General features: G+C 42.9%; 3 protein-coding genes across 5 annotated transcripts in view; 1 reads left to right on the forward strand and 2 right to left on the reverse strand.

Moving 5' to 3' along the window:
* Window positions 1-397: 397 nt before the first annotated feature.
* btg3 (B-cell translocation gene 3) overlaps window positions 398-14,909 on the forward strand; it is a 32,188-nt gene continuing 17,676 nt past the window's right edge. The window contains exon 1 of the mRNA XM_079649894.1: window positions 398-518. The gene's annotated coding sequence lies outside the window, so the exon portion shown is untranslated. The remainder of the gene's footprint in view (window positions 519-14,909) is intronic.
* LOC307017928 (uncharacterized protein) lies at window positions 2,096-3,385 on the reverse strand. The gene is made up of 5 exons (XM_079647882.1): window positions 3,257-3,385; window positions 2,965-3,173; window positions 2,658-2,888; window positions 2,389-2,541; window positions 2,096-2,321 (listed from the first exon to the last, which is right to left on the reverse strand). Exons 2-5 carry the CDS (start codon window positions 2,986-2,988, stop codon window positions 2,145-2,147), a joined length of 585 nt encoding a protein of 194 aa, XP_079504008.1. The 5' UTR covers window positions 2,989-3,173; window positions 3,257-3,385; the 3' UTR covers window positions 2,096-2,144.
* Window positions 3,406-6,200, reverse strand: LOC307017927 (uncharacterized protein). 3 transcript variants are annotated; one of them, XM_079647881.1, is made up of 8 exons: window positions 5,869-6,199; window positions 5,208-5,370; window positions 5,015-5,098; window positions 4,764-4,934; window positions 4,498-4,673; window positions 4,245-4,420; window positions 3,627-4,145; window positions 3,406-3,539 (listed from the first exon to the last, which is right to left on the reverse strand). In XM_079647881.1, exons 1-7 carry the CDS (start codon window positions 5,965-5,967, stop codon window positions 3,914-3,916), a joined length of 1,101 nt encoding a protein of 366 aa, XP_079504007.1. In that variant the 5' UTR covers window positions 5,968-6,199; the 3' UTR covers window positions 3,406-3,539; window positions 3,627-3,913. The 3 variants fall into 3 exon arrangements, with proteins under 3 accessions (XP_079504007.1, XP_079504006.1, XP_079504005.1); XM_079647880.1 differs by adding an exon at window positions 5,535-5,614 and having other exon boundaries at window positions 4,498-4,934; window positions 5,869-5,939; XM_079647879.1 differs by having other exon boundaries at window positions 4,498-4,934; window positions 5,869-6,200.

Consider the following 14,909-nt stretch of genomic DNA (forward strand, 5'->3'; position numbering starts at 1 on the left):
GGTTTGTATTCTTGGGTATGTGCAACACATCTCGAATGTTGCCTCATTTTATTTTAAATAATCAATGCTAAGTCTGTCATAAGAAGTTAAATGTAAAAGCGTGAGAGAAAATGAAAGGGGCAACACCGGCTTTTTCTCATGATAACAAAAAATTAGGCTGCACATCTCTTTAATCAGATCACGTTACAAGCTTTACACCAAATTAATTTTGTTGAAAAAAATCCGATTTATGCCTATTTTTGTAAACATTCATGATGAAAGGACATCTCTGGATGAGTTGCAACAAACAAAAAAGACATGCCTGACGCTTTGAGTCATTATGGCTTATCTCCACGAAGAGCATTTGCTCGACCAATAAATGCGCTACATCGTCTGTTTGTAACCAATGAGAGTGCTCGGTGAGTGGCTGCTGTGTTGTAAAGGGCGTGGTTAAGAACAGAGTCTCAAGGGTTCTATGCTGACCGACTTTCCTTTCCATTGATCATTTGACCACACGCTGGAGGATAGCTGAAATAAAGGTGAGTAAGGATGAATGTAGCCTCTTGTCTCACTAACTTTTGATATAGTTTGTATATAACGTAAATGGGACTATTTAACAGTTTAATTATAGCAATGTTCAAACTTTTCCCGCGACATTCAAACAAAGTATTGCTGTGTAGTGTTAGTCATCAACATGACATGAGGCTGTTGGCGAAGTTACTAACGATAGCTATGGAACTAATGCTAACACTCTTTTATTCTCTAGAGTGAATACTACTTTGTAATCACCATGAAGTTGTTTTCAAAACGCCACCGTTGTGTTAACATGTTTGTACTGTTAGCCTAACCAGCTAGGCGAGTACAGCAAATGTGCAGTGCGATGATGCGTAGAAAACCGGAACTAGTGCGTCACAGCCCGCCAGACATTATAATAGCTGGACCTTGAAAACAAAAACAACAACAGATAAGACTAAATGCGGCGAAATTGCCTTTTTATCTGTTTCAGTGTTTACTTCATCCTTTCATAATTTTAAACCACAATAATCTCTAAAACAGCAATCGTTCCCTTGGACACGTGGAGTCTTGCTAACTAATGAACGGGACTTTCTGAAAGTTCCCAAGGCAACATAACAACAGTATTTGTTTTTTTTTGGAATGCATTTTTTTTTTAATCAATGTCTGGGATAACGGTAGTTTAGGGAGGCACATAACTAATAGGCCTGTGACAAACAGCCAAAAAGGGCTTTAGTTTTCGAGATACCGCTCCCAGAGTTAGGACAAAACACAACTTACTTTTTCCTCATCTCTAAGGTCTCCCATAGATGAAATGGATTGTTGTAAAAAAATATTTTACTGCAAAAGTTGTGAAATTGATATATAAAGTTAGACACCCCAAACTAAAAATAAAGCCTGGCCGTCTGGGGGTTGAGGCATATAAACTCATGTAGATTCACAATGGAAGGTCTGATAGGTTTAAAACTTGGCATACCTGAGGTCAGGACATCCCTCTGCATTATAGAAAAGACTGAATGTCAATATCTTAATGTAAATTGGAGATACAGTCATTTGAACACATACCTACAATAGGCGGAAATGTAAATCTATGTAGAATGTTCTCTTTACTTTGTAGTGACTCTGACATGGATTGCCATGGCAACACAAATGAGGGCTTGTTGGAAAGGTGTGATTCTACTGAATCTACAGCAATAATAATTGTGTAAAGGTAGCTTACATACTCATGGAGTTATGTCCATAACGTATAAGGTGTCCCAAATGGGGAAAATATGAAATAGTCCTAATTAAATCTATAGTATCACCAATTAGTTTTATTTTGACTTCACTTATCAGGGGTGGAAAATATTAACAAATTATCTTGAGTAGAAGTCCCTAAAAGGTATGACAACTTGAGAATTGTTATTTTTTAAAGTAAAATATTGCAACTTCAACATTAGTGCAGAAAAATGCAGGCCTAAAATGCAATAGAACTCAGTGTTTCCCACAGATCTGAAATATACTTGGGGGGGAAGGTGCCAGGGGGGGGGCTACGAGCGGAGCGCGGTGCGGGCGGACCGCGGGGCGGGCTTTGTGATGTGCAACACATGTGACAAACAACAAGTTTTAACAACATGTTTATTCATTAACTTTACATTACTGTATGGCAATATTCATTTTGTACAAAGATGGCACTGTTTGTCAGAGCACTTAATCCGTCTGGGTTTGTTGAAGAACAGCTCCAACGCCTGTGTGTATGGGAACGCCTCTGGTGCTGGTCCACTGACTGCTATCCGCATACATGCAGCCAGGTGCTCCCCTTTCAGTCGGTTTCTCATGTCAGTTTTCACCTGTAAAACAGACAGTTTGTTTTAAATGAACTATACAGAATGACATGCAACAGGGAATGACACTTACCCTGTTCATCGTAGAAAAATCCCTCTCGCAGTTTACACTGGAGACAGGGATGACCAACCCCACTGAAGAGAGAAGGCTGAGGTTTGGGTATATTTCTGCCCATTCGTCCTTCTCACTGGCCAGGAGCTGCATGATCTCAGCTTGTGTCTTGTCCTTCAGAGATTAGCCAACGCAGGGCAAATGAGTATAAAGTATAATTGAAACATTTACAGATGTCAAAACAAGCAATTCTAACCGTCAAGTTCATATTAATTTAAGTATTTACCAACCTTAAATGTTCCTTCAAGAACATGCTGCTTGTAGGAGGTCCACTCTTGGATAACTGTGGCATCCTGCCCTGGGATGAATTTGTTGGCAAGGGTCTGCAACATTGAAATGTTGGTTACATCATTTGAGGTAACTGCCTTTGGACCCAGGACACTGAAGGCCCCCAGCACTTCAATATGCTGGAACCTGCTCTCAATGTTGCTCTCCAGGCTGCAGATGTAAGGTTTGAGGACCTGGAATGATATTATACATTTTTCAGTTCAAGAAAAATAAATATTGGAATGTAAAAGTAAGAAGGGATGTATTTACATCTCTGACAAATCTGGCCCACATATCTTCCCGGGGGCGCTCCAGAATTCCGTGTCCCTCCTGATCCTCTCCTCCTCTCCGGCAATGCTAAACGCCCCAAGTCCACCTGGGTTGTCCAAGTCTTGGTGTAGGCGAGCAAGGAACGTTCCGGGGAGTGGGGTCTCGCCTGCCTCCAGAATTCTCCTCAGAGTAACAAGTGTGACTGGCACCTAAATGTGGAAAAAGACAACAATATAATAGGATGGATAATGCAAATAACTGGGAGCATCAAATGCATTTTTTTGTAATCTACCTGCTCCTTTATGTGGAGAAAGTTCACATCAGCTCTCTGAAACACCTTGGACAGCATTGCAATGTGGGGCAGCACATCTGCCTGAAGGTAGAGGGCAGCCACAAAGCGGTATGTGGCACAGAAGGTGTAAGCGGTATGTGGCACAGAAGGTGTATAGACCTTTGGCCACTGGGCACTTCCTTGTGCTCGCTTCTTCCGCCAGAGCAGCCAGCACAGCTGGAAGGTTCCTCTGGAGGTTTTGAACGGCTAGGTGCTGCGATAGCCACCTTGTATCTTTCACCTCCTAACAACAAGTAGAAACACTGGTAAGTAAAATATATGTAAATAATATGACACCACAATAGTATTATGAAAATAGGTGAAAACACACCTTGACTTTCAAGTCGTTCAGACCAAGAGTGGTAGCGGCAGCACTCAGTGTGGCTGACCTATTTGCACTATTTCGGAAGAATAGGTGCAGTTCCTGCAGGTGGTTCCTGAAGTTTGCCATATACCTGACAGCATTTGAGGCATCTTTGCATGCCAGTGCTAGTCTGTGAGCAGCACACGCTACAGAAACCAGCTTTGGAAAACTGTCTGTGAGCTGCTTTGCCACTCCATTCAGACGGCCTAAGTTTAAGAATTAAATGCAGTGTTGAGGGCGTCATTTTGTTTCCTTTAATAACAGCTGACAATACACATTTCACACAATCCATTAGATTTAACAATAAACTCCATACCCGTCACCACTGCTGCACCGTCTGTCCCGAGTCCGTAGAGCCTGTCTACCGGGAGATCCTTCTTCTGTAGTACACTCTTGATGGCAGCAACAACGCTGTCAGCTTTCCCATCTTCCAGAGTTACCAGGTCAAGGAAGTGGTTGAAAACATAACCCTCTTTATCCAGGTGTCTAAAATAAAAATGTATAGATTTTCACACATATTAATAAATATTAAGTTTAACTAGGCCTTTATTTAAATGCACATCATTCCTTTAAAAAATACCCCACCTAACATGTAAATCCAGCTGGCGGTTTACAGATACATCTGTGGTTTCATCAACCTCTAGGCTGATTGCTTGAGATGACCTTATCTCTTCCAAAATAGGCGACTCTACTATCTCTGCAAGGATCTCCAGCATTTCATCCACTATTCTGTGTGATTGATAATTGTTTCTTTGATCCACCTGAGAAAAAGAGATCATTTAATATTTAGCTGGTTAAAGTTCTTAGTTTCACAAGCATCATTTTGTACTAGGTTTACCTTCAGCTTTTCAAAGTAATCACAACCCAAAAGCTGAGCTAAACTTAAGAGCTTAGGGTAGTTGGTGTGGTGAGCAATCTCGTTCTTTACTAGCCAGTAAAGACATTTGAATCCACCAATGACGGCCTCATGCTCCATAATAACTGTGGGCTCAAAAGCCTGCATCACTGAGTAGCCTAGACCAAGGGCAAAGACATAATTCATTATATGAGCCAAACATGGTTGATAGGTTGCAGAAATTAGCTTTACATAAAAAAATGATATACCTGATGCAAGTGAGACCTGATGCTTTACACTATATTGATGAGGCTCTGAGGAGATGTGGCGCTCGATATAATCCTTGCGGAAAACAAGAATCCCAACTTCTATGAAAGCCCGTTTTAAGGGGCCTTTCTTTATTGGAGGCTTGTGTTGCCTGCAGATTCGGCAAAACATTCCTTTTTAAAAAGAAAAACGTGTTAATTCTTACAAAAAATAAGTTTTATTACAAATATGAACTTGCAAATGCCATTCATACCATGCTGGGTGAGGTAGAGCCAATTCTTGAACTGTGGCATTTTGAGCCAATCAGGGTTCCATCCTGAGTGGCGATGCTTGGAATCTGAAAATAATGCATTGGTATTACTGCATTTAAATGGTAGAGTTCTCCTTGCTATTATACTATGTCTGTGTCTGTGTCTGTGATGCTTGGAACTGTGCTGCTTGTTCACCTGCACCTGCTTGTACCACACTGGGACCTGCTGCTGCTTGTATCACACTGGGACCTGCACCTGCTTCTACACTGGGACCTGCTGCTGCTTCTACCACACTGGGACCTGCTGCCTCTCCCTCAGTACTCTGACTAGTTGTGCCAGCATCTTCACTGACCACCGGCTAGAATTGAAAACAAGCTTGAATCTAGTTTGGTCTCTGCATTGCAACTCACTGTTGACTGCAATTGTATAATTTCAGGTCAAATGAACCGACATATATCATTATTGAGACTTATGCATTTATTATTGCCATTGCAAGCAAAATGCTAACATTGGCTAAGTTACCTGTGGTCTCTCCTCCTCTCCTCGTCTCTCCTCCTCATCCTCACGCCGTATTCTCTTAAAATATTTTTGAATACTCATATCTGAGGAGTAATGCAGGGGAAATTAACAGTCTAACCTTAGCTAAAGTTCATCTGTGTCCTTCTAACTGGCATAGCCCGAAGAGAAAACGAATTATAATCTTTTTTATATTTAATTTAGCACACGTAACTTGCACGCAGCAAAGTTGGCCTGATTACGTTAAATACACTCTTAGTTGCCACTAACTTCAAATAATTCGAATCTCCTACCAAAGTCAGAAAACAACAACACAATAAGGAGAAAATAGTTACTTTACCTTAGTGTCCGCGTCTTCTAAATTAACGTCGTCTTCTCCGTTTCTCGTTTCCCTCCACGCGATGGCAGCACGAACACGAGGTGTCGAGCGAGGGATCATACACTAGTTAATCGATCGCAGAGCGAACAGGGGGGGATTATTGTCCCCTAGTTAATCAACCGCAGAGCGAACAGGCACAGGAGACGTAGAGCGAGGGCTCATTGTCCATTAGTTAATCACTCGCAGATGGCGTCGCTCGCGGACGGATAAAAAAAATAAAAAAAGGTCTTAATAATATACTTGGGTGGGCCTTAATATACCTGGGCGGCCCGCCCAAGTATTAACATTGTGTGGGAAACACTGGAACTACTAACGAAGTAGTAGTTGGACATCAGCTCGTCGCGGGCGATGTTGGTGGTCACAAACTGATCCACTAAAAACTGCAACACCTTGATTTTACTCTCAAGAGGACCATAAGGATACTCATCCACTTCCTGATAGGGCAGAACCTGATGGTACTCCCGGTCGCTCTCGCAGTACGCGCGCAAAACCTCCGGCCACGTCATACCGTCGATAAAATACAGAGTGGAGTTGACGCTGTCTTTGAAGTCGGCGGGGGCAAACGTGGTGTTGGAGGGTTCTTCACGTAGGATGACCTTCAAGAGGGCAATATGTGTCTGCTCATATTGTTTATCGACGGCCCAGCAACTCAAGCTTATGCTCCTCATAACAGCAAGTCATTCAGCTCTGTAGAGAATCAAGAAGTTATACTACAGTATTTGACTCCACCTGCTTTATCTGCATCTCATTGCCTACATGGGTTTCTTCACAAACTGACAGGTAAATCATTGCAAATATTTTTGGACTGTGAAAAGATGGGACCTTGTCAAATAAAATGGCTAATTAGCTAACTGGAAAGTGACCTGGCTTAAAGAGCCTGTGACACGAACCCAACAACTGTTGTGCAATGAAATAGTGGGCTACTAGTAATCTCGAACCGTCAGTTTAAAAAAGAAAAAGCGATACCGTTCCGATAAATATCAATAATTTCGAACATCGCGGGAAAATTCCTTCGACTCATTTTGAGGTTTTGGGGGAAGCCGGAAGTGACTTCAATGCGGGAACGCTTCACTGTGCGGCGAGAGAGCCAAACACGGACAAAGTGTGTTGTCATGCGTAGAAATGGTGAATTACTGAGTTTAGGCACGTTAATAACGTTTTAATGAAGTTGACTACAGTATATTCATATTTGTCAGTGCTTTCATGTCAATTCGGCGAACATAAATGATCATGGTGAAGATGATGATTAAATTAGGATTAAAAATCGGTAGTGAGAGCTGCTGAATTTCCTCCCGTCGGATGTGATATAAAAACAAATCGATTATTTTTGTAAACTCAAGTGGATGAAACTACATTTATTAGTGCTTTCATGTCAATTCGGCGAACATATGATACATTAAATGATCGTGAGGATGATGATGTAAAAATCTTTTGTTTGAGCCGGTCTGCATTTCCTGATGAGAAAACAAACCTTAGCTTTTTGTAGTTGCAGTCAGTGGTGTAGTGGGCGTTGGACTTATTTGAAGCATGATTTCTTTTTTAAATAGTCTAATACCTCTAAAATCATTGCCAGTGTTATCAGTTGCAAGTGTGTGTTTGTTGTAATAATGACGAAAACATAATAGGCAGATTTCACAGTAATTATAATAAAAACGTAGCTCAAGCATTTATGCAACTTGATTTGAAGCGTGTGTGTGAGGGGCAGAACTGTGTGTGTAGGGTGACCAGGTGTCCCGCACTGTGCGGGACTGCACACACAGCATTTTTATTATTTGTCCCGCGTCCCACACATTGAGACTATGTCCCGCATTTGAGTGATAGTCGCGCAGAAAGGCCGGATCGGTTCGCTGACAGCCGGCACCGCCCTTTATTATTATATTGTCTAAACGGCTACATGTAAGTTGCGCTGACAGGCGACACAGAGGTCCCCAAGCCCCCCCCCCCCCTTGACAGTTCACGAGCGCATCCATAGTGTCTCCCGTCCACCCACCACCCCGTCCACCCAGTTAAACATCCCCACTACACCACTGGTTGTAGTAGTACACCAACATGGATTAAACGTGTTTTTTTTTACCACAATGTTGGGGAAATTAATGGATAAAATGCACAAATTATTATTATTATTATTATTATTATTATTCCCACTCCGATCGGGACACTAGGTCCACCGTTTCCCCGCAGCGAGGCTCCCCCCGTTGACAGTTTACGTGGGCTGGGCTGGGTGCAGTGGCGGACTGGCCATCGGGACGAATCCCGATGGGCCGGTACCGAAGTGAGCCGGTCGGATAAGTCACTAGCACATCCCCCACTCCCCCCGTTGACAATTTACTAGTTGTACCGAAGTGGGCCGGTCGAGAGACCCGGGCTGATTTTTAGTCCCAGTCCACCACTGGCTACATGACCGTATGATCGCCCATATTGACGCACCTAATTCCTAAACTTCTAACAGATACAAAATAAACCGATCCTTCAGCCTCATATGAGCTCTCAGACACGTTCAAAAATTAAACTGTCATCGCTGTCTGAGCTTGCTGCTGTGTGCGCCATCGTGCGTTTACATGCAGATGCTGGGATCCTGAACGGTGCAGCTGGAGCGCTGTGCCCGCATTGACGTCACCCATAATTTGGCGGGACTTGAAGAATCCCCGAGAAGATCCAGGAAATGGTCAACATTGAAGGGCAGATTAATGGTTATCAAAGTACAAATATCCAAAATCAGTTCAGTAACGGTTTTCAAGGGGACAATATTTACTCAAATTGATGGGTTTGGATGGTGGGGGAAAATCGTGTCACAGGCTCTTTAATGTTTCATTAATGTAACAGCCTGTCCAGTAGCCTATATTCACAATAGACTCTGTGTCTCCTGGCTTAATTAGTATCACTGGTAACAATACTGTAAATAGAGCCTAACAAAAACAGTTTAAGTACAACATAGATACTGTACAAATTCTGAAGTGTATCTTTTTTCTTTTTTTTTCAATTTTACCAGAATGGAGAGTGATGTACAAACAGTGGATCCAAATCGTTGTATCATCTGTGGTAAACATTTAGAAAAAGGGAAGAAACAAGATCCATATGTCAAAAATCCTACAGCAGAAGGCCTCCAATGTATACTAAATGTTGCTCAACAGAGAGATGATGATGTTCATAAAACTCTCTCTCCATATACAGATGATATACTTTCGTTTAAAATAAAGGTATCATATCATCGATCATGTAGAGCAGGGGTGGCCAACCAGTCAGAGGTTAAGAGCCACATTGTTTCTATGTTACTGCAAAGAGCCACATCAAACACACAGTCACTGATACCGCTTGTTTCAGTTTTTTGTTTTCTGGAGACAAGATTTCAACCACGTCACTGATGCATTTTTGTGGCATTGGGATATATATATTTTAAATCCTCTGAAGCAGAGAGAGGAGCTTTGGATTATTGTTATTGATTAATGCATCAGTGTTTCTTAGGGTCAAAAACACTAAACTCACAACTTAAAATGAAAGCGTTTCGTTTATTTAATAAAAGAGCACATGTTCAATGTGAAAAGGGACAGTAGTTATAGATTATTTGCTATTTGGTGCTATATATATATTTAAAAAAAATATATAATATATATATATATTTTTTAAACACCTTGAATTTCAGGGGGGGCTGCTCTGTTGGCACCCCTCCAAGACAATGGTAGGGGAGACTCTGGATAGTGTTTAATCAACGATAAGTTTTCCCCCCCTCAAAGGTGATTGGTTCTCTGCATCCAGGTATTATTGTGATTGGCTCTTGGGCCACATCAAAATTAGACGCGCTGTCATCCTCTCATACTGACACCTGACACCACACATGCACACGTAGGGAGAGCCGGGACGAAAGTAACACGGGACGAAAGTAACGGAGCGATTTTATCCGAACCCAAACAACTTTGACCGGCCAAATTACGTCAGAATGGTCAGCATTCAATACTTAACAGACCTACTAAATATCAGGTTTAACTGTCAGGAGTAGTGTTGTCACGATACCAACATTTTGGTTTCGATACCGATACCAAGTCAAGAATTACGATTCCGATTATTTTTCTATACTTTTCTTTAAAAAAAGGGAAACAGTCTTAAATGTAATTAGTGTGCTTTATTTCACACCAGAACCATAACCATAACACACACTTTGAAACAATGAGAACAATAAATAAAATAAATGACAAGAATCCGTATTAAATAAAATTAATACATTTCTTACAGACAGGCCTCGTGGTGTCCGTAGGCTTGCCCTCACTGTAAGAGATATAGCTAAAATACATCAAAATTTCGCTTCTGGCGTCTTTTTTTCCAACAAGCCGAGGCCCAGCGGCAGTTGCACTCCCACTTGCAGCCATGCTTCTCGTTTTCTCATATGCTCTGGCAGCTAGCGCGTGCACGAGAGAGGGGAGGCACTTGAGCGTGCTTGAGAGGGGCGGGACTGCAGGCACGGATGCAGTGCAGGGATTGGAAGCAGAGCGCTGAACACACACGGCTCTTATTAAAACGGCGCATTCTCACTGGAGTACTTTCCCCCGTCATTCTTAAAGTACCGATAGTAATGAAACGGAGGAATCGTAACGTTTTTAACGGCAGGGTATCGCGGTATACCTTTCAAGTATCGGTACACTGTGCAACACTAGTCAGGAGTCAATGTCTCTCCCCCAAACTCACACATATACAACTCGATATGAACTGAAGAGCCGCATGAAACTAGGCAAAGAGCCGCATGCGGCTCGAGAGCCGCGGGTTGGCCACCCCTGATGTAGAGCAAACTACTCCAGTAAGACCAATATCAGTGAGCAACAAGTTGCAAATGTTGAAAGTGAGAGCATACCTGCATCAGTCTCTTCAAGAAGACTGAGTAGGGTTGATACATTATCGTTTGACATAAGAAGAGATTGTTTCATTTGTGGGAGGGCCAGATCAAGACCAGAACCTCTGACAGCCATTATGACTGGTACAGGTAAGAGTACCCGAGACAAGGTCCTTCATGCAGCATCAGAAAGGCTTGATGAAGTTGTACATCTTCGGCTGCTCTCATATCCGGATCTCTTTGCATATGATGCCAAATATCATAGAAGCTGCCTTAAACACTATATCTCTAAACTAAATATAGCAGCTGCCAGATGAAAAAAAGAATCAGAACAGCAGACCAGTATCTATGACACAGCTTTTATTAAGCTCACTGAACTCATTGACAAAACTGTTTTCTCAAAATAAATGAAAGTGACGACCCTCAACTCCTTGGCTGGGAGGTTTGATGGCATACTGAAGACACTGAGGTCTGGGGAAGAAGATGAGATGGTCTAACACACTAAATACAGCTCCTGGAAACTGAAGGAAAAGCTCTTATTGCATTACAAGCACAGGCTGGTATTTGTAGAACGAGCTGGAAAGTCTGATTTGGTATGCTCTGAAAGTGTGCCCATGGGATTGGCAATGAGAGCTGTACAACTCGAAGACAAGCTAGAAGAGACAACAGCTTCTACAGCAGATGGTGAGACACAACAGCAAAGTCAAGGTCTCTCTGACAGGCAAATACTACATAGAGCTGCAGACACATTGAGAAAGAGCATGGAGCAGGTTGACCATGACCATAAATCATATGTCAGCAGTGATCGACTATCACGTCTACATTGCAGCAACTATGTACCAAACAATGTTTATGACTTTGTGAACTGGTGTGTTGATTCAAATGCTCACAAAAATTGTGAGACCTGTGATGAGGAACCAGCTTTGAAGGACAATCTGCGTGTCATTGCAATATGCCATGATCTCATTGCACAGTTCCGTCACATCAATATGCCAATCACACTGGGACTTGCCATTTTGATTCATCATCAATTTGGCAGTAAGTCACTCATCAATGAGCTCAGTGCAATGGGGCAGTGTGTTTCCTATACAGAGGTTCGACAGTTCCTAACATCTGTGGCAGCAGACCAGATATCAAGGACAGAGAGTGGTGTCTACATCCCAACTGGCCTCACTGGAGTCACTGAACATGCAATTGTTGATGCAGCCATCGATAACTTTGATCAGAATGAGGATACTCTGGACGGGAAGCAAACAACTCATGCTATGGCATCTGTTGTGTACCAAAGAGGCCATGTCTCCACTGCATATGAATGTCTAGCACGAGTCCCAGAGAGGTCTCTCTCAACCTTGAACACAGCTGACTTGAATGGAGAGAAACTTCACAGGTATGTTTGGATTATTTGAATTTGTATTCATTCTGTTTTCATGTGTATAGTCACAGTACAAATTAATTAGTGGGGGTGTTCAATATGAATACTTGGTGAGGTTTAGTGTTCTGAGTTGATATTTAATGCATATGATAACAAGCTTATCTTATTATTTCTGGTTACAGATATATCAAACCTCCAAAGCGACCAGAACCGCCCAAACTTCCCAAACCTGAGATACTACACATAAACACAGCAGTCTCCAAAGCAGCAGAAGGCAGAGACCTGGCATGGAAGCTGGCCCGAAACCAGAGCGAGAATCAACAGCATATTCCTGCGTGGTCTGCATTCAATGCCTTCACATCAGACACACCTTGTCCAGTAGCCAGTGTACTATACATGCCCTTCATAAGAGAATCGCCCTCAGATTTGTCCACCATCTATGCAGCTATGATACAGCTTGTACAGCTAGCTGAAGAACTGGGACAACACCATGTGCTTGTGACTGCAGACCTTGCAATTTATAGCAAAGCGCAACAGATATTGTGGAACAAACCAGAGCTCTTAAAAGGGAAGATCACAATGAGACTAGGAGGTATGCATATAACAATGGCTTACCTTGCAAGCATTGGAAAGCTCTAGGGCTGCCCCCCGATTAGTCGACCAAAGGTTAGTCGGACAAAGAGTCTTTGGTCGGTCAAGATTTAATTGGTCGTTGGTCGCCGAAAAAAAAAAAAAAAAAAGATTGAGAAAAAAAAAAAAAACGGGAAACAGGAGGTGACAGTGAGTCACTTGTTTTCACGTCAGATAAGCTGATAGTTTTAACCATGTCAGGCGTAAAATCAAGAGCTTGGGAGCATTTCGAAAAAAATAACAGACAACCCGAAGAAAGTGATATGCAAACTTTGCAAGCAAATATTCTCCTATCATTCATCAACTACAAACATGACTTATCACCTGAAACATGTAAGTACCGTTCAAGCCATTAAAAGATGGACGCTCTGCGGCTCTAGCCTTAATAAAAAGTCTGTTAGATAAAATGTATTATCATATTATGGGCTATTAGGCTTAGTGTAAACTTAAATTAATGTAAATTTCTCTCAATAGGCTCATCCACTATACGTTGATAGGGCCACCGCATCTACCTCAACTTCATCTTCGCAGCCGCCATTGAAACTCTCACAGACAACACTCGTTTTGAAGCCCCCTCTTTCCGAGAAAAGGAAGAGAGACATCACCGACAAAATTGCAGATTTTGTGGCACTGGACATGAGACCTGTAAACATTGTCGAGGGGGAAGGGTTCAAACAGATGATGAAGTTCATCGAACCGGGTTACACTGTACCCAAACGTGACAACGTAATGCACGCCATTAAAAACAAATATAACACGACCAAACAGGTAGCCTACTTTTGGAGAAACTTAAAGCCTGCACAGCAGTCAGCTTCACTACTGACACATGGACCTCCAACCAAATGGATGGTTACATGACTGTGACGGCACACTTTATTTCCCAAAAATGGCAATTACATTCATTCGTGTTGGAGACTAAAGTGCTGGAGGTGAGCCACACAGCTGCCAACATAGCAGAGCGACTCAGCGAAGTGATGGAGGAGTTTGGGATTCCGCCAGAAAAGAGGGTCGCTGTGGTACACGACAATGCCGCTAATATGGTGTTGTGCGCTAAACAGCTATCTCAAAACCCGTGCTGGGGTAATGTCCAGGGAATTCGTTGTGCGGGGCACACCTTGCAGTTGTGCATAAACGCGGCTGTTAAATTAGATCCCATCTGCCGAGTGATTGCTGCTGCCAGACGCCTTGTGGGACACTTCAAAAAAAGTGCCAAGGCAACAGCAGCTCTCACTTTGAAACAGAAGCAACAGAATGTGGCTGAACACAAACTGATACAAGATGTGTCCACACGATGGAACTCCACTTATTCAATGCTGGAGCGTCTTCTGGAACAGAGATGTCCGGTTACAGCTGTGCTTTCAGAACCCGGGACCACCCATCAGTCTGACCGAGATCTGGATCTCACAACTGCCCAATGGAGGACAGCGGAGGACATTGTCTCCGTGCTGAGGCCCATGATCACCCTCACCGAGCTGCTCTCACAAGATATAAACGCATCTCTGTCTGCTACGCTGCCGATGCTCGTCAACATGAAGAGGCGCCACTTGTTGAGTCGTGATGATGACAGCACGACCGTGAAGGCAGTTAAGAAAAAAATCACAGAGGAAATCGACAAAAGGTGGGAGCTCACAGGGAGTCTGGAGGGCAGCATATATATTCAAGCTGCAGTCCTTGACCCACGGTTCAAGAGCTTGTCATTCCTCGGTGCAGAGAAACGGGACGATGCATACACAACGGTGTGGGATCTGGCTGAGAGTTTATCTCCAGCAGAAGAAGCTACTGCTCAGAGAGAGGACAGCAGCGGCGCAGAGGAAAGTGAGCCCACACCAAAGAGGCAAAGGGAAAAGCAGCAGGACATATCAATGCTGATGGCCTTTGATGAAGATCAACAGACGGAAGAAGAGAAAAATGAAATGAAGACATACTTGGAGGACAGAACCAAGGTTGACAAGGGACCACTGATTTGGTGGAAAATGAATGAGGAACGCTATCCCAAGCTTGCCAGAGCAGCTAAGCGCATCCACTCCATCCCTTCCACATCCACGCCATCGGAGCGCATATTTTCCAAAGCCGGCTTCATTGTGAGCAAGACACGGAGCTCACTTCTCCCGGACAACACAGACAAACTCGTGTTCTTGTCTCATAATATGAGAAGACTAAGATCCGAGGGAAACCCTGAAA

The sequence above is a fragment of the Notothenia rossii genome, assembly GCF_949606895.1.
Source record: "Notothenia rossii genome assembly, chromosome: 9".
Classification (NCBI taxonomy): domain Eukaryota; kingdom Metazoa; phylum Chordata; class Actinopteri; order Perciformes; family Nototheniidae; genus Notothenia; species Notothenia rossii.

What these genes read in the sequence shown, in the direction of transcription:
- LOC307017928 (XM_079647882.1), bottom strand. Translation starts at nt 2,988, where the DNA reads ATGTGGGCCAGATTTGTCAGAGAT. An exon ending in TTCTTGAAGGAACATTTAAG is followed by an intron (nt 2,542 to 2,657) that starts GTTGGTAAATAC and finishes TAATCTCTGAAG; the next exon opens with GACAAGACACAAGCTGAGAT. An exon ending in ATTTTTCTACGATGAACAGG is followed by an intron (nt 2,322 to 2,388) that starts GTAAGTGTCATT and finishes TCTGTTTTACAG; the next exon opens with GTGAAAACTGACATGAGAAA.
- LOC307017927 (XM_079647879.1), bottom strand. Translation starts at nt 5,967, where the DNA reads ATGATCCCTCGCTCGACACCTCGTGTTCGTGCTGCCATCGCGTGGAGG. An exon ending in TGTGGTACAAGCAGGTGCAG is followed by an intron (nt 5,099 to 5,207) that starts GTGAACAAGCAG and finishes CATTATTTTCAG; the next exon opens with ATTCCAAGCATCGCCACTCA. An exon ending in GCTCTACCTCACCCAGCATG is followed by an intron (nt 4,935 to 5,014) that starts GTATGAATGGCA and finishes CTTTTTAAAAAG; the next exon opens with GAATGTTTTGCCGAATCTGC.